General features: G+C 30.3%; 1 protein-coding gene across 1 annotated transcript in view; it reads left to right on the top strand.

The window, feature by feature from the left end:
- The window catches only part of LOC145313902 (uncharacterized), a 51,653-nt gene that overhangs the window by 16,686 nt on the left and 14,822 nt on the right, over positions 1-20,145 (top strand). Inside the window, exons 2-4 of the mRNA XM_080153561.1 lie at positions 12,699-12,775; positions 13,132-13,187; positions 13,933-14,053. Of these exons, the coding sequence (XP_080009687.1) occupies positions 12,699-12,775; positions 13,132-13,187; positions 13,933-14,053 (254 nt within the window). The remainder of the gene's footprint in view (positions 1-12,698; positions 12,776-13,131; positions 13,188-13,932; positions 14,054-20,145) is intronic.

Raw genomic sequence — 20,145 nt, 5'->3', positions numbered from 1 at the left:
AAAAAATGATATGCCCATTCTTAGAAAATCTTCAAGGGGTAAGGGATAGTGTAACGGGCGAAAAAAATATCCTCAAACCATTCCTATATAAAAACTTTCTTTAGAAGATTATGACTATAAGAGAAAGAAAATTATTCAGATCAATTTTCTGTCGTTGCCCTTTTCCTTCTAGGAAAATAGCCAAAAAGACAAATTATGATAATAATACACATTTGAACCACTCAAACGGTCTTCTAAATGCAAAAGAATAGATCTAGATATTAACCCTTTTCTTTACATGTATGTTTATACAAAACATGAAGAAAAATTCCAATTGAATCATGCATGTAGTTATAGTATCCTCTTTTTAACCAGAGGTTATTAACATATGCATTATTTAACTTTTGTTGATTTTTTTTCTAGGATTTTTCACAAAAACAAATTTGGCGAGGGAGCGATGCAGCGACCCAATTTTTTTCAAGAATACACCTCAGCCTTTGAATAATGAAATGAGTCGCACATATTGATTGGTAAACTTAAGTTTGGATTTTTTAAAAAGTAATACTTATGAGTATATTTATTGGCCAGCCGCCAGGGAATTCCACCCGCTTTTATTATAGTAAATCATAGACGTGAGCACCATTTTTACCCTTATTGGCATGATGCGGTTATCAGAGGATGTTAAAACTTAATACTGTATTCAATTATTCCTTGTTGGAACGTAGAAACTCCTAGTATAACAATTAGTCTACTTAATGTCATATCTATTGAGGTAGTATGTAAAGCAATAATACAATACAAAAGAACAAAAACGTTTATCAGGCACGGAGGGATAATTCAATGATATAGACATACATGGGTAAAGGTGTGTATCCCCTGTATACAGTAGATCACCCTATTAAAACTCTCCTCAAAATAAAAGCTTGGACGTCCCTGGTCAATGACACATTAATTGATATATTTTTAATGCCTATATATATCCCTGTATCCCTGTTTATCTATGTATACTAAAAGAAAGACATCAAATTAGGAAAGGGTAAGTTGTTCAGAAATTATATTCAGTTATATTCTGAACCAATCTCACCCTTAATCCTTCCACTTGAACACGTTTTGGGGGTTTCCTTAGTTCATGGCAACTATGAGGCTGCGGTGTTAATTAAAGATCTATTTGTCCGCTTAAAGATCTTTCAGAACAACACACTGACACAAGCAACTAATCGTCATATAACTGCCCTAAAAAAATATAAGATGAAAAAATATGCTTAATTGTCAAATTGTTGTGAGGTTAAGATTTTTTCCAGTATGGCTCAGTAACCGATTGATATCCGCTGGATTAAGACCGGTTCTCAGCTATACTGTTACATCAGACAATTTCCCACGAATATTAAAACAAAGATACTAATATTAATAAAAAATTTCATTTTAATATTTGCGGAAAGCTGCCTATAATACGATGCGATAAATAACTTTTATTTTATTAAGAATTGATTGATTTCAAGCTATTTCATACTTTAAAATCGTCACTTTATTACAAACAAATTGTGGATAGTAAAAAAGGGGGGGATGGGGTAGATTTTACGGTCCATGACCATTTTTAATGGATTTTGGCAAAAATGCTTCCTTGTTGTAACAACTTAATAGTTGTCAATTAGACACTGTGTCATGAACAGGGATAGGAAATATGGAAAAAAAATATTTTCCTAATGGCTTCAAACCGATTAACATCCGCTGGATTAGAACCAGTTCTCAGCTATACTGAAAAATCATATATATTGTATTACAGATAATTTTCCTTTTGTGCCTTGTGGGTATCAAATCTTGTTTTAAACTTTTAATATCCGTAGAAAGCTGTCTATTATAGGATGCTATAAATAACTATTATTGAAGCAATAAGCATGCCCTAAACAGGAAAAACTTTTATCAGAAGTTGTAGGCGAATAATTTTTTCCAGATGACATATTCCTGTCCCTAAACTATGTCTTTTAATGGAACTTTTTGGTTTACAACCATTTAGCTTCATAGTTAGTTTTATGGTCTTTGTTATCATTTTTGATAAAGTTTATTTGGATAAAAATAGGCAAGTTAAGAAGTTAAACTCGACTTAAAAATGATTAAAATATATAAAAAAAAAGGTCATGTTTTAGGCTATTTTTTTCATATACAGGTAGAAGAAGCCAAATTAAATGTAATTAATGTTGTAACTCCATCTCCTTCTTAGAAATATGAAATTAGCGACAATCAGCGCAACTGCAAAAACGCAGGGGGGGGGAGGGGACAATGGGCTGTTTATTACACTAGTATCAAAAGTTTTATAATAACGTTTTATTATTGGTGGATTAACAACTTTGGGGAATCTAATTAGATTTGATTGGTTGGTTTATAAATTTTAGTGTCCAAACGTATCAACCACTAATTTTAATCAACAGAAGGGTAAATTTTGTGTATCTTCATTGAGATGTACATTGAGGCGGGTTCATATCGGAATTAGACAAAGAGGGGATATGCAACAGTTAAAATTAACCTTTAAAACATTTCTGACCGAAAAAGAATTTTAAAAAATTGAGTTTTAGAACGCGACCACTAAAAAATATACTTGATTACTTATTAATATGCAAAGACGACATTCAAGAAAAATTTGAATCAGAACTATGGCTTCATGGTGCTCCTTGGAAAGGCCTTGAGGAGCTGAACCAGGAACTTTTGTCCGTTTCAAAAAATCGTGTTCCTAGCCTTAGAAATCACTAAAAAAAAAAACATTTTATAAAGGTTTATTGAGAATTGTCCAATTTGTAGAGGTTTTTGGAGGTTTTCTCAGGCTAGGAATGAGATTTTTTAAAATGGTCAAAAGTTCCTGATTCTACTCCTCAATGCCTTTCCTGGGAGCACGATGAAGCCATATTTCTGATTCGATAAATTTTTGACACCCATTTACAAATAGCTATACAATTGAATGCCTGGTCGTCAGCGGTTTTAAGACTTAGGATAAATTTTAAATCATCTAGAGGTGTATTATACTCCTAAAAATTATTTGCAGATCCCCGCTTTGGTCTTAGCAAAAAAAAATGTCCAAAATCGACCCACCCTAATGTACATCAATTTATTGGCCATCGTCTTATCCCTTTTGATCGTATATTAAATATTGATTTAAAATAATATGTATGCATATAATGTTAAGAGTTTACAGTTTACAGAGCCTGATAAAATCTTTTAATAGAATGTCCAGACTTCTTTTAAAATGTACATTCAAACAAACAAAAAGATAGTTGTTTCAAAGCTTCTTTGAAAAGTTAAAAATAATATTTGTCTTGTCATAATTTATTTGAAATGTACGTACTTGCACCGCTTTCAAGTTTAAATTTTATTGCAAAATAATCTACATTTATCGAATATTTGAAAATGATTTATCATGTTCAAATTTGAGAATTAAGATATCCGCAACATACGAACTATAATTACAATCGAAAAAAAAACAAATTTTAGGAAAAATTGCTGTTTTAAAGAAAGACTTTAAAGAGATGCACCAAACATAAATAAATCGTATTTTACGTTCTTTTTTAATTCATTCAAACTTTATGCATGTAGAAAGTTTTAACTATTGAATAGGAATTATCAAATCAAAGGAATTTTTTTTGGATGTGTAAAAAACTTGGTTTTTAACAGTAAAAGAGCTTTTCTTAGGTAAGACGCTAAATATACCAATATGGTTTTATGCCATTTGTCGCTTGGCAACCATCTTTCTGAGAAAATTATACAAAAAATTGCTTATATATAAATTTGATGAGCGTAATAGTCTTGTGTTAAGGGTACATAAGTAGCGAAGTAATAACAACCTTTCACTATAAATGCAATGTTCAAAAACTTTAAAACTTATAATCGGTTATCGTCAAAAATTCATAAAATCGTAGCTCTCAAATCAAACTGTAGGACAAACACACATTAACACTTGAATATTTGTAATTCTTATTAATGCCTAAATTAACGGTAAGAGTTAACAGACGACCGGACGGACGAACAGACTGATCACAATAATAGAAAAGCTACGCCTTTATCATTTTTACAAGACAACTTAGGTACTACATTGACGGAGTCGCGTAAGGTAATGGTCGCACGGACATCTATAATTTATAAAACATGCGCTTAACTTTAAAATTTTATGATCATGATGGTCTTATAATAATAAGTTAATAAGCATGGTTATATAAGGATTTTGGGGTTAAGTATTCTTTTAACGGTCGTTTGAAAGATTTATGGTAAAAGATTAATTTTTGTTGACCCGATATTATGTAATCTTCGTTATAAAATTGATGATTTCTTTTCTAAAAATATATTAAAACAATAAAGTAAGAATGATAACCAATAGCCATATAGCTTACTTAAAATATTAAGCATGAGACTATTTTTTTTAATAATACAAGGTCTATAGGTAAGGTAACAATATTTTAAATTGTAAAAATTTAGAGGGAAAAATATTCTTCTTCAGACAAAATATTTCTTTCTGTAGTAGTTAAAGTAGTAGACAATAAAGACATTTAGTCAACAACTACTTTAGAAAATTACATAATAAAGAAATAGCACACCTAACCCTCGCTCTTTCCCTGTTAGAAGTAGGAGTATTGTGTGTTGACGTGGAACTTTAGCTTTTTACAATACTACTTTATATTTAGGATGTGTTTTTTTATTTCTCACATACTGCTCACAAACATGATCCTAATTTTGACCAAAAATGACAGCTTTGTGGATATAATGCTAGCAGTCAAGATTAACAGGGCAACCTGTACCCGATTCAAACTATTTATTTGCCAAGAGTCGTGTCGAACAGTCTTCTAATTTATTTGATCAAAGTATATGAATACAAGGACAATTATGTCCATGAGTGGTGCAGGATTAGAAGTTAGCAATAATGGACGAACGGACGAACGGATGGACGGACATAACCTATGAATACAGCTGGCTGCAGCTACGAATTTTGACGACTGCAGCTATCAGCTAGCTGTGTTGTTGAATAAATATTCTGAACATTATTGTGCATATTGTTGTCAATAAAGAAATAAAAGAATGTTAAAAAGAAATTGTTTGTTTGTAAATAGCTGAAAAGTTATAAAAGTATATGATAACTTTGGTTGGTGTTTTAAGTGTGGACAGAAGAAGTCGTGAATTTAACATTCAAATTATAATGGAAGCCTTTTATAGTGTTTCCATAAAAATTCATTTTTCAGAATAGCGTTATGCTGTTGGAAAGTTTTGAAATCTTCATTTTGGTGTATTAAAAAATTAGACAAAGTAAAATGTTTGTAAAAATGCAGCAAGAAACAAAACTAGATTTGATATTTTTATTTTACTATCCGTGAAAAGCTGTCTATAATACGACGAAATAATATTGCAATTTGTAAAGAAGCTTTATGTATAAGAATCCGTTTAAAATAAATATTCTTTGAAAAGCTGATAGGTTAATAGTAATAAGATGGAATTTTTGGCTGCATTTTTTTTTGATATTTTGTACAAATGTGTAAATGTTGCAAATGGACGCATTTTCATTGTTAGTGTGTATTTATTTTTATTTGTCCTATAAATCAGAGAACAAATAATACAGAATTATTTTGGTTACAGAATATTAGTTTGGGTCTACAAAATATAGCAAAAAGATATTATTTTGAGGCTATTTTTTAAATGGCTTTATCTGTCCATATGTCAGTCTCTAAATTTGATTATTGGGCTGCTAATTTAGCTGACGAACTGAATTATTGTTACAAGTTTCCCCTTGCCATAAGGGCATCCAGCATATATAGAGTTCTTGGTCCGTCGTTCTGTCTGTAATGCTCTGAGGACATAAAAATTGTTTAGAGAAATATATTTTTCCAAAGTTAGATAACAAAATTTTGCAGTGAAAATCTACTCAATAATTCACATTAGCCGCATGTCTCCCAACAGCCAGAAGTAAATTGTAAGCTGATTATGGATATTTTTATCCTTTTTAGAATTCGAGAAGAAAAATATTTATAAATATAATGCCTAAAGTTATAAAAAGTTACAAAATCAAAGTTGTTAAAAATTTTGTGTTGAAAAAAGTTGTTCAGCATAACATAATGCACAATAAAATACGATTATTGTCAACCAGTTTATGCTTCCACTTTTCTCTCATTTCTCCCTTTTCTTTCTGGTTCCTCCATTTTATTTCTCATTCTCCCTTTTTTCTTCTCCTGTTTTTATTTTCCATGAAAATTATTCTCATCTTCTTGAATTACCCCTTTCCACTGCATTATATGTTTTTAAAATACTGCACATTACTTATATCCTAAGTTTTTTTTGTCTGGTTAAGATTTTGATAATACTTGAACTAATTGTGTTCTACATTTTAAGGAAGATTCACATAGGTCAGGTGATGGTTTAAGGCAATTTTATTTTTAGATTAAATACTTAGGATGGTTTTAGGCTATCTTTAACTGTTATGTCTTAACCCTTTGATTAGAGAATCCCTAGATGCTAGGGGCTCAAGCGATAATATTTTAATTTAAAAGCGATTCTTTTGTACATTTTGCCTGTCTTAGTAGGGTAGCTACGATATTTAATGTAATCATGTTTGTTGTCAATCTTGCCAAGATGATTCCTGCAACAGTTAAGTACGATAGAGAAAGCATAGCAACTCTCTAATAATTACATTAAAGTTCGAATGTATCATTTGAAACATGTCGAACATAAGCTTTGCTTTTATAAATTTTTCTAAAGAAAAACATTATTTGTATTGTATGCACACTTCTAGTTGCAATGGCCTTGATCTTCAAGACTTTGGGGGACTTTGAGGCACTACTTTGACTTGAATTGTGTCATTATTAAGAGTACATCTACTATATAACTAACTTTGAGGCACTACTTTGACTTGAATTGTGTCATTATTAAGAGTATAGCTACTATAAAACTAACTTTGAGGCACTACTTTGACTTGAATTGTGTCATTATTAAGAGTACATCTACTATATAACTAACTTTGAGGCACTACTTTGACTTGAATTGTGTCATTATTAAGAGTATAGCTACTATATAACTAACTTTGAGGCACTACTTTGACTTGAATTGTGTCATTATTAAGAGTACATCTACTATATAACTAACTTTGAGGCACTACTTTGACTTGAATTGTGTCATTATTAAGAGTATAGCTACTATAAAACTAACTTTGAGGCACTACTTTGACTTGAATTGTGTCATTATTAAGAGTACATCTACTATATAACTAACTTTGAGGCACTACTTTGACTTGAATTGTGTCATTATTAAGAGTATAGCTACTATATAACTAACTTTGAGGCACTACTTTGACTTGAATTGTGTCATTATTAAGAGTACATCTACTATATAACTAACTTTGAGGCACTACTTTGACTTGAATTGTGTCATTATTAAGAGTATAGCTACTATAAAACTAACTTTGAGGCACTACTTTGACTTGAATTGTGTCATTATTAAGAGTATAGCTACTATATAACTAACTTTGAGACACTACTTTGACTTGAATTGTGTCATTATTAAGAGTATAGCTACTATATAACTAACTTTGAGGCACTACTTTGACTTGAATTGTGTCATTATTAAGAGTATAGCTACTATATAACTAACTTTGAGGCACTACTTTGACTTGAATTGTGTCATTATTAAGAGTATAGCTACTATATAACTAACTTTGAGGCACTACTTTGACTTGAATTGTGTCATTATTAAGAGTATAGCTACTATATAACTAACTTTGAGGCACTACTTTGACTTGAATTGTGTCATTATTAAGAGTATAGCTACTATATAACTAACTTTGAGGCACTACTTTGACTTGAATTGTGTCATTATTAATAGTACATCTACTATATAACTAACTTTGAGGCACTACTTTGACTTGAATTGTGTCATTATTAGGAGCATAGCTACTATATAACTAACTTTGAGGCACTACTTTGAATTGAATTGTGTCATTATTAAGAGCATAGCTATTATATAAACAACTTGGAGGCTCTACTTTGACTTGAATTGTGTCATTATTAAGAGTATGGCTACTAAATAACTAACTTTGACTATCTATATCCTTATTACGAGTATAGTTAATATATAACTAATTATGAGTCACTATGCTTTGCTTAGAATTATTAGAGTATCTTTATAATAAAGTAACAGAATATCTGTATGTTTGTTTGCACCGAAGGATCTCGCTAATCACTAAACTGATATGGTTTTTCTTTACAGGATAGCTTTCTTTTTAAATCTAAAATAAAAAAAATTGGCTTATCGATTGCAACTCCCCCTTCCTCAAGTGTCCCTAGGGCCTATAGGGGCGTAACCGGTAGTAGTTATAAATAACTAACTTTAAGACTTTGACTAAATATTATGTTATTATTAGGAGCATAGATTCTACATATATAATTTACTTTTTCTGTTATTTTTGTATTTATTCTAATGGTAATTAACTTCTAAATATTCAAGGCATAAACTCATAAGTAAAAACAAAAATACTTTTTTAATAAGAATTAAAGGTGCAAGGGGAAGAGGGCTTTTTAATGAGAGGAAGTAACGTTGATATAAAGTTGAGATTAAGAGTTGGGGGCCTTAGCTAGTGAGTTATGATACAAGGAGAAGAGATCCTTGGCTTAAATTTAAACATCATTTTGTAGCAAATATTTTTTACACAAGTAAATAAGGTCTATGTTTTTTAGTAGCGAAGCTGTCCGTCCGTCAGTCCGTAACGCTATGGGGGAAATGGGATTTACTCAGCTCCTATAAAAGATAGAAAGCTGAAATTTTTTGACAACATTCCCATCATTAAGGAGCACAATTACCTAAAAAACATCAATGGCGGTCGGACGGCTTTTTAGCAGGTTTTAGGTTATTTTTTTATTTTCCACATTTTTCCTCATATCTTTGGTGTTTATGGTCCGATTTTCAAAATTTTTTCAGTTAGATATATCAAAATTAAATTTTCCGTCGTTTGAAGAAAACAACAATGACGGTCAGACTGCCTTTTTGCAGGTTTTTGGCTATTTTTATATTTTTTACATTTTCCCCCATATCTTTGGTGTTTATGGTCCGATTTTCAAACTTTTTTCAGTTAAAGATATCAAAATTAAATTTCCCTTCGTTTGAAGAAAACAACAATGACGGTCAGACTGCCTTTTTGCAGGTTTTTGGCTATTTTTATATTTTTTACATTTTCCCCCATATCTTTGGTGTTTATGGACCGATTTTCAAAATTTTTTCAGTTAAAGATATCAAAATTAAATTTCCGCTCAATTGAAGAAATCAACAATGCAGTCAGACTGCCTTTTTGCAGGTTTTTGGCTATTTTTTACATTTTCCCCCATATCTTTGGTGTTTATTAATCGATTTTCAAAATTTTTTCAGTTAAAGATATCAAAATTAAATTTCCCGTCGTTTTTAGAAAACAACAATGACCGTCAGTCCCATCCACGAAATTTTGTGCTTCGCTACTTATGGATGTTGTCATTCTTGTTTTTTTATAATTGGTCACTTTCCATAACCCATGTTGAAACAATAAAAAGGGTAGCATATCCACTCATCTTTGGTGAAGTGATAGATTTGAATCTCGACCCAACTGCGTCACAACTAAAGACTTTAAAAGTTGTACCTACTGTTGCTATGTCAGATGCACGATATTAATAGAAAGAGTAAAGGGGATGTATTGAGGAATCTCTTTAAAATCTACACTGTTCTTAACCGTCCCCATAGGTATTATTCAAGTATATCCGTATCAGTTACCATTTTTAACATCTTTAGTATAACAAAGTGAAAGAAAAAAGTATAAACAGAAAATGCGTAAAAATCACTTCAAAATGATGAAGATTCTCGTCCCTACTCCCTGAAGATTAGGGAATGATACTTTAAAGTTTAATTACTCCTCGTTTCCCTTTCCCCCCTAGTTTAACATATAATATCATTATATTTCCCCCCATAACTGGTATATACCATTATTATATGTGCATTATCAAATGACAATAACATATAATGTTTCAAGTAAATATGGTACGATAAATTGAAGTAAATCTTAAATGATAATAAACACAAAATAATTACATTTTAAAGAATAGAATTATTGGTGGAAAAGTTTGGACACTGTTGTTTTGAACCAAGCAATTAAGATTTTATCATAGTACCCAAAGTTTTTAAGCCAAAAAATACCTAGCTATAAAATCTGTTTACGTGCCTGTTTATTTTAATCCTATTATATAAAGTAGTAAGTGTTTTTTGTCTGTCCCAAAGGATCTCGCTAACCGCTGAACCGATATTGTTCTCCTTTACAGTAAAGCTTCTTATAGGTCCTGGGAAGGTTTTGAACTATTTTTGGGAAGGGTGTCTTCACCCCCCCCCCAAAAAAAAATAATATTTTTTTACTCTTTTGTAAACTTAAATTTAAAATGGGATGAGGTCGGTTTTTCTACCTTAAGTGTCCCTAGAGGCTTCTAGGGGCGTAGCCGCTAGTATAAGAAAAAGGAAAAAGCCTTTTATTTAAGAAACTCAAATTAAATTTAGAAGCCAAGCGCAATTGAAAAAAAAATTTATCCCATTTAAGAAAAAATTTAAACTTTAAAGTCTCAAATAAATTCGGATGGCTAAGTTAGCTAGCAATAGAATAGCTACATTTATTTCTAAAATTGGAAGCTAATCAGTAATCATGCCTTAGAATTCTTATACTCTAGGGTTAAGAATTATTGAGAAAACTAATATTTTTTTTCAAAGTTTACAAGATCTTTAGATATTTTAAAGGTTTATTCATATTGATAAATAAAATAAGCTGTTTAGTCCTAGAAATGAAACATTCATAAAACCTATAGTAAAATCTATGATGCTTATAATTTCTAAAGATTTTGTTTATCATAAATGGGGACGTACTTTTAGCATCAATTGTCTTATTCTTTAATATCCCTGATGAATTTGTTTTGCATTCCAACTTTTGTAAAATTCTTTACTGTATATTGTATATCTTTCCTGATTTAACACCTAGTCCAGGGATTAAGAAATATGTTAATGAAATATTAATTAAACTTCAATTATAAGTCAATTTTTTTTAATTTATTTTCCATTTTCCTAACATTTTTAACTAACCTTAGCCTGATAGAGCTGTAAGAACAATTTACAATGAATTTATTTTCTGTTGTCCTATCCATTCTCTAGCCTGATAGTGCTGAGAGAACAATTTATAATGAATTTATTTTCTATTGTTCTATCCCTTCTCTATCCTGATAGTGCTGAGAGAACAATTTATAATGAATTTATTTTCTATTGTTCTATCCCTTCTCTATCCTAATAGTGCTGAGAGAACAATTTACAATGAATTGGTCTAATTTTAAATTTATATTGCTCTATCACGGTCCAAAGACTAATCTATGATTTAAACAAGAAAAACTCCAATATTATTAGCGCATACAAATTGTTAGTCATATTATATTAAGTATGAAGGTTTTTTTGTCATAAGCCTAAGATTTTAATAACTGCTGAACCAATTCAGATCTTCATTATAAAGAAGCTTTACATAGGTCCAATAGTGGTTTAAGTCTACTTTATTTTTAGATTTGAGTCTAGGGTTGGCTTTGATTTAGGTTTTATTTTTCTGCTCTGTATCTAACCATTCGAATTCAAATCCCCTAGATGCTTGAGGCGAAATGCTAGTTCATTAAAAAAAATACTTTTTTTGTTGTTAGAAGGGAATTTGATTTTAAAAAGAAGTTTTTTAACAAGAAGAAATTATATTCTAACATAATTTATCATAATACATATTTAATGGGCGAGGTAAAAGTGTATTCAAATATTGACGGTACTTAAAACAATAATTAATTAGCTTATTACTTAAGAAGATCACTTTAGAAATAAAATTCATTATATAGATGCTTACGTTTTTAAATTTAAAAATCATTTAGTTAACTCTTTTATATACCTTATTTTTGCAATTCTAGGTAACATGAAGGTAGTTATTGTTATGTCTAATTATAGAGTAGCTGCGCAATAAAACTGCACTATATAGATACCGTACCAATCGAAAGGCTTCCATCAAATTAATGGCAGATATGTTGGTATCATAAATCAGTGTTTGATTAACTATCATGGTTTGGTAGCCGCAGCCACGTTGGCTCTCAAATCTGTAACCACATCCATAACTTTAACAGCTAAATTAAAACATTTTTCCGAAGCTGCAGTCAAGTTACACTAAAAAATACCGTTGGCTGTATAACCCAGGGTTTCTGGGTTTAAGAACCCTTTGTTTATTTCTTATTACGTGTTATATTGCTGATTTAAAGATCAATATGAAAAAAACTTATTTTATAAGCGATGCAATAAGTGAATTGTGTTTTAGGAACTCGGCTATTCTATAACAAGGGCATGTCCGTGTGTCTTAAAATGTTTTAATAGTTATTTCTCGTATCGTATTATAAACGGCTTTCCGCGGATATAGAATGTACAATTATAAGATTAAAACTAGTTTTTTTAGCCCCGTGGTGCCGAAGGGCTATACTAACAGAAATAATTCATTAACCTCATAGTCTCAAACAATAAGGCAAAAATGGACATCTGAACTAAATAAAGAATATGATTGATAAAATCAATTTCAATCGTAAAAATTGGTATAGCGAATCTTTATCCACTTAAACACATATTACTTTCTGAATATTAGACAAAATTTGTGTATTACAGTTTACTGTATTGTATCAGTAATATCCTTTTTTGTTTAGGAATATGGAGAAGATTTTAGTTGCAAAGACAATGTGGATATGTCGGCTAGGATCAATGAACATCCTCCAAATAACAGGTACAATATATTTACACTAGCTACGCTGCTACGCCCCTAGGGGGCTATAAAACAGACAGACACATGTACATCCTGTAACTTTTATATAAGGAACAGCAGTGAAGTTACAATTAAACCTTTTTATTACACAAGTAAATATGTAGGTTAAAAGGCGACAGATATTAATAACAAAAGATTTATTTATATTCTATTGATCTATTCTTGTTGCTATTCTAAAGAAAATTTTTGATGCAAAATAAAAGCTTATTGACTTTAAATATCAAGGATTGTAGTTAAAAATATAAAAGTATGGAAATTTAAAAACTTCAACGGATATTTTACCTTATTGATCCATTTATATTTTTTTTATTATTCAGGGATCGTAGTTTAAGTGAAGTAAGAATGTATATCAATGCTAGCAACCTATATACAGGTAAGGTAAACCTACGTTTTACCCATGTTCTACAATACAGGAAGACACAGATATTGTTAAAGAATGTACATATAACCATTTTTTTTGTTTTTGTGGGGGTTGGGGTGTCACATCCCCCTAAGAAAATAGCCTAAAACCACCACAGGACCACTGAAGAGTAGAATCCAATCGGTTCAGTGGTTACCGAGATCTAAAGGGACGGACTGACGGACAGACATCAAGCTACTTTGTATTATAGATAAGTAAATAAATACGCTATTTTTCTACTCTTCATTGAAGTCTTTTTGTTGCATGTTTTTTTTATCTGAAAATCCCTTACTCTTCCATTATTATTTTTGCCTCTTTAATAGCGTAACCTTAGTTTAGATGTCCCAACTAGATTTGTGTATTAACGTCATACAATTCATTTTCACTGAGAATTTTTTACGAAAAATAAAATGTAGGAATGGATTCATTATTACTTGGATCTTATACCAGATTATCATACACTCTAATAAAGTGAAACTTGTAGCAACACAACCCTTCCCCCATCCATCCCTTCCCCTCCTACTTGATGGACGAACTGAACGAATAAGTGATGTCCATGTTAGCAACCTAAATTGACGACAGTTTTCCCCTTGTCCTAATATCCACGTATATTTTATATCCATTGATGTAGGGTTAATTTTTTTGGGCTCTAAAATTGTCTATAATGCGATGCGATAAATAACTTATACCTGTTATCTTATTATTATTTTATTCCTAGGTAGTCTCCAGCACAACCACAAGTCTAAAAGTGGGTCCAAACTTCATCTGATCAACAACAACAATAATAATAATAACAACCACAGCAACAACAATTCTAAATCCAACAGTTATCAGTACAGGTGAGCTATCTTTATTCATCCATGTCTTAAATGTGCTAAACCCCAAGGTATCTTATAGTATAAGACAATAGACGGTAAATTGTTGTACACCCCTCAAAATAATTATTAAAAAATTATCCCTTCTGTAGATCAAAAATGTTAGTTAAAAAGTTTGGACAAAATTCAATAAAAGTACTTAAAGTTTTTGAGCCAACCAATTTTAGAACGTAATTATAAAACTTTGGGTACAAGTGTAAAGAAAAGTCTACTGTCCCCTCCCTCCCTGCAAAAACCCTTATTAGGGGTGTCACAGCAACTGTATAACTAGGAAATTATTTTACATACCTTGTACTGTACAACACTTTAATGTTCTGTTTTCATACTATAATATTCATAGATGTTATTGTAGAGCACATAACATTATCTGACATAATCTTTAATACAATTCGCAATTTAAAATTTGAAGAAAAAGATAAGTCTAGATAATAAAATATTTTACAAAAAAAAATTCTGAAACACCACCCTAGTGCAAAACGGTGAATAAATTGGGTGTGGGGGCGAGCTTAGAAGAAGATTTAAAGAGATTTGAGAAAAAAATGTAAATCTTGTCTAAATTCAGAAAAATGTGCAGAGAGATTGCATCTTCATTTATTATGGATGCAATATTAGATTTGATAAAGTGTTTATTTAATGCAAAAAAAATGATAAATCACTTTGATTACAATAATTTAAGGTATTTATTTATGATAAAAGAGCAATTTTCAAAGATTTATCAAAAGTCTTGTTTTAAAGTAAATAATTGAAAGCAGCTCCTTTCATAATCTTACGGTTTATTATGTCTTTATAAATTTAGCACATAATTTCTAATGAGAAGTTTGTTATAAAAAACCAAATTTCAATTTTTTTTATTAAGTCACAATGGATAGGAATTAATATACAAAGGACTATTTGCAGTTTAGGTTTAAAACTTTATCCATACTTGCTAAAAATATTTGATACAAGTGTTGATGAGATAAAAGAGATAGAAGCATGTGTAAAGCTTGAAAGGGCCAGTTATTTATTCATAAACATACAGGGTGTCTCTAGATAAACATATAGAGGCATGTGTAAAGCTTAAAAGGGCCAGTTATTTCTTTATAAGCATACAGGGTGTCTCTAGATAAATATAGAGAAATGTGTAAAGCTTGAAAGGACCAGTTAGTCATTCATAAACATACAGGGTGTCTTTAGATAAATATATAGAGGTATGTGTAAAGCTTTAACGGGCCATGGCCCCTGGCCGGCCAGTTATTTATTCATAAACATACAGGGTGTCTCTAGATAAATATAGAGATATGTGTAAAGCTTGAAAGGAGCAGTTAGTTATTCATAAACATACAGGGTTTCTCTAGATAAAGATATAAAGGTATGTGTAAAGCTTGAAAGAGCTAGTTAGTTATTCATAAACATACAGGGTGTCTCTAGATAAAGATATAGAGGTATGTGTAAAGGGCTAATTATTTTTTCATGAATATATAGAGATAAAGGATTGTGTAAGGCTTGAAAGGGCCAGTAAAAAATTAACTTTGAAATTTTAAAACACCCTGTTTGATAATATTTTTATGATGCATGTTTATTGTCTATATTGTGCTGATGTATATTTTTAATTCCCTTGTAATTGTTTATTATAAAACTACGTGGCAAGATGCAAAAAAAAGAATATTTAATATGCATTGAATGCTATGACATAAAAATCATTGATTAAAATAGTTGGATACATAATAATTGCTAATTTGATATTTAATCTAAACAGTTATATAAAAGCTAAAAAATATTGGATGCTAGATAAGAGGCAACATTAAAGTTAAAGAATATGGATGTAAGGGTCTTTTAATATCAGCTAATAGCTTCGGAAATATTAACACAGCTAAGTCGTTAAAAAACAGCAGAAAATTTTACTTGCAGACGAAAAAGGTCCGCACCACTGGAACCAGGTATGTGTCTGGTTTATACATCTATTCTTATACATGTGTTGAGTGAACGTTGTTTTACAATTAATTTTGCTATCCCAATTTATTTCAAATTTAAGGTTGGACAAGAAATAATTTATATACAATTCCAACTTTGATTTGTTTTATGTAATACAATTAAGTAACCTCCATACACATCCAATTTAAAACAAGGATGATAACATTCATCAAAGAATAACTCAATATAAAGGAATAATATAGAACATAAGACACTTGTAACGTAATGGACTGTTTATTACACCCCAAAGTTTTATAATAACGTAGTCTCATTAGTATGCTTAGCAACTTTGGATACTTTTTTTAATTTTGGTTTGATGAGTGTCCAAACAACTAATTGTAATCTACAAAAATGGTAATTTTGTGTATCATCTATGGGGATGTACATCAAGTCATCGGCCATTGCCTTATCCCTTTACATCCCTGGAAAAATAGACAAAATTTTAGGCAATGATAAATATCCTTTGTTTTACCTTAAATCATATGAGCGTTTCATCGTTCTGATGGAAGAACTCCCTCATTGTAAAGAAGCTTTGCTTTAAAAAGTTGTTTAAGTTGAATTTGATCTACATATTTTAAATTTTATTACTGTTGAATAATATTTTTCTGAATGGATGTAATAAAACAAATTATAAACACGAAACAAGGAAAACATCTGTTTAAAACATCAAGTCATGTTACAACAGTCGGGTAAATAAAGACAATGCTGTGTTTTGGTAAGAAATTATGTACTTTTTACTTTTTTTAGGTTATACTTTTGTGAAAATAAGCACGCCTTATTGAGATCACAATTTTGTTGATCTACAACTATAAAGCCTTTTAATGGATATTCAAAAACGAATCATTTTTAAATAAGTTACGATATTTCCAAAACTTAGTAATCCATTTGTAAATCTAGCTTTTGAAACATGTTTGATTTATAATGCAACGAAAAAATACCCATTTAAGATTTTTATTACGAAGTTATTTTAACTAACTATTTCACTTGATAACTAACACGCATCATAATACTTGTTAGAATAATGAAACACATAGTTTAAATGCTTTCTTCCTGTCTTAACATTAACCATTCAGATATTTGATAAATACCATTTTATAATTTTACATGTACATTAGGATATATAAGTTGGAAGGAATTTTAATGTTAGAGGGAGATTTGAAATCTGCATCAAATTTTAAGGATTTTTTTTTATAAAATTCGTTTTTTGTATAATTATTTATCTAAAAGCGGAAATACAATTTAAGCTCATAAATTTTGACCAATAGGATAGGTGGATTGGAAACTACCTGCGCTCTAATTGGTTGAATGTGGTGCGACACTTAAGCTTCTCCAATCAGAGCGAAGATAATTTTCAATCCACCAATCACAGATGTCAAAATTAATTAACTTAAATTGTATTTCCGCTTTTAGATAAAGAATTATACAAAAAAAAAATTTTTTAAATCCTTAAAATTTGATGCAGATTTCAAATCTCCCTCTAACATTAAAATTCTTTCCAACTTATATATCTTAATGTACATGGGTAAGTTATCATTTTTTTGTTATTTAAGATGGATAGACCTAGGGAGGGAATTAACATTGGGCTTTTTATCACAATAGTCTTCAGAGTTTTACAATTAAGTTTGTTATTCGTTGGCTCAACAACTTTGGGGACTATTATTGAATTTTTATTGGTTGGATTATAATTAAGTTGAGTGTCCACACGTTTCAAACACTAATTGTAATCTACCGAAAAAGGTAATTTTCATCAATTTATTGGCTATTGTCTTTTCCCCTTAAAGATACCTGGGATAGACAATTTTTTTACTTAAAATCAACGTTATTTTAGTTGTGTAGTTGCTCTATGGCTATGGTTTGTTCGTGTGTCTTTCTTCTTGTCTACTATAAATACTAATCATATACAGATATTTTATCTATACAATATATAATTTTCATTATTAGATTTCTTACAAGAACAATTTATCTAAAATATTTATATTTTTATTCCTCTTTATAGATAAATTACTTATGAAAATTTTTAAAATTTCTAAATGTTATTTATTTTTTAATATATTTTGATTAAACAGTGATTACATTTTAGTTAAAAAAAATAGAAATATATTTTAACATAGAATATGCTAAAATGCAAAGTTTTCATTTTAAAAAGACCAATTTGGCTCTGGCTGATGAATTTACATTGTTTTACTGGCTAACTGTTTCCCTTGTTAATAGCCCATGTCTGAGTGTGTTTAACCATTGCAGGGATACGGGGATATATAACTGTTTCCCTTGTTAATAGCCCATGTCTGAGTGTGTTTAACCATTGCAGGGATACGGGGATATATAACTGCTTCCCTTGTTAATAGCCCATGTCTGAGTGTGTTTAACCATTGCAGGGATACGGGGATATATAACTGTTTCCCTTGTTAATAGCCCATGTCTGAGTGTGTTTAACCATGGCAGGCACAGTGGGATCTTTTGAAAAAAATCGGGACATCCAAAAAATTTAAAATCGACTTTTATCTATCCTAAGAATTAATAATGGCTGTAAGTAGACAGCTAGAAAAGAAATTTTTTAAAAATATTAATTTTTGGCGGATTTATGCCATTTTTAAAAAAGGTAGTGAAAAATTTATTTTCAGTTTTGATGATTTTCCAGATTTTTTTACACGATTTTTTCAAAGCAACAAAAAATACATTTATGTTCATCTTATGAAAAAAAAATTTATTGAGGTACTTTTCAGATACCTGTACCAATGTCTAATTAAAGAAAAAATTTAAAAAATATTTTTTTGGTGGTGTAAATTGACATTTTGTGAGAAAATTTCACCAAAAATATTAAGATTTTTAACCCCAAAAAATCAGTTTTCTCCATTTTACCCAAAAACGGACAGGAGGCCCCAGGTTTTGCAATAATAATATCAATATACAACATGTATTGTGTATAAAACAGTTTTCACAACCTGGGGCCTCTTGTCCGTTTTTGAGTAATTGAGCATTTTACATTGCATGGTTTGAACAATTTTGTTCTTGTTAATTTCAAATTTTCCCCCGTTAGAGGGGGAAGGAGTCATTTTAGAGCCCAAAGTCATCTCTGCAATGATTTCAAACTTTTTGAGGCGGATCTTTCTTTACTTCTGCATTATTTGCCTCCGGCCAACCGTTTCGCCGTTATTTGCCGCCGTTGGCGTGATTTTTAACGATTTTTGCCGTTCTCGCGGTTTTAATGGACATTTAAGGGATAAAGGAGTCGTTAAATAAAAATGACTTATAAATACTTTTATTTTAGCAATTGAATTTGCTAAATTTCATGTGTTCTAAAAAAATTTGTATTTCTAACTGGTTTTGGTCCAGCAGAAATTCAAATTTGCGAATTAATTATAATATTGCAAAAACATTATATACGCATCAGAGAGAGAGAGAGAAATATACGTTTGGGAGAGAATATAATATTAGTAATTATGTTTATATTCGTAAACAAACTTTAAATGAAGATAGCTTGACTTAAAATAAAGGTATTAACACAAAATCAAAAGTGTTTTGAAAATTATGTTATTGTTGTTTATATCTGTAAAAAAAAACATTTGAAAACATGCCTTATAAGTGTCCTATTTTACTTATACTGGACCTACCTAAAAATGCCGGGACTCGAACTGGGTGCACCTGACGCTATATTCATGTTCACAAACATTGTTTGCATTGAAGAAATATTTACATAGACGTTGATTTTGTTAAAAAAAGTTATGAAGTTTTATAGATTTTTTAAAAATAGGGTAGCTTCGCTCCTCCAAAACAGCAAGACGTACATACCAAATGCACAATAGAAGTTAACAGAGGCAAAATTTAAGTTATTTCCGAGTTAAAGCAAAAGAAATTACATCATTTCTTCAAATACAAGCTTATTTATTGAAGTTTACTTTTGTCTACTCTAAATGTCCCGTTTTTTGGCAAAAGATCCCACTGTGGCAGGGATACGGGGATATATAACTGTTTCCCTTGTTAATAGCCCATGTCTGAGTGTGTTTAACCATATCAGGGATACGGGGATATATAACTGTTTCCCTTGTTAATAGCCCATGTCTGAGTGTGTTTAACCATTGCAGGGATACGGGGATATATAACTGCTT

The sequence above is a fragment of the Acartia tonsa genome, chromosome 3 (genome assembly GCF_053477335.1).
Source record: "Acartia tonsa isolate MP-2025a chromosome 3, ASM5347733v1, whole genome shotgun sequence".
NCBI lineage: Eukaryota > Metazoa > Arthropoda > Copepoda > Calanoida > Acartiidae > Acartia > Acartia tonsa.
This window is presented reverse-complemented; position numbering and strand designations above follow the sequence as displayed.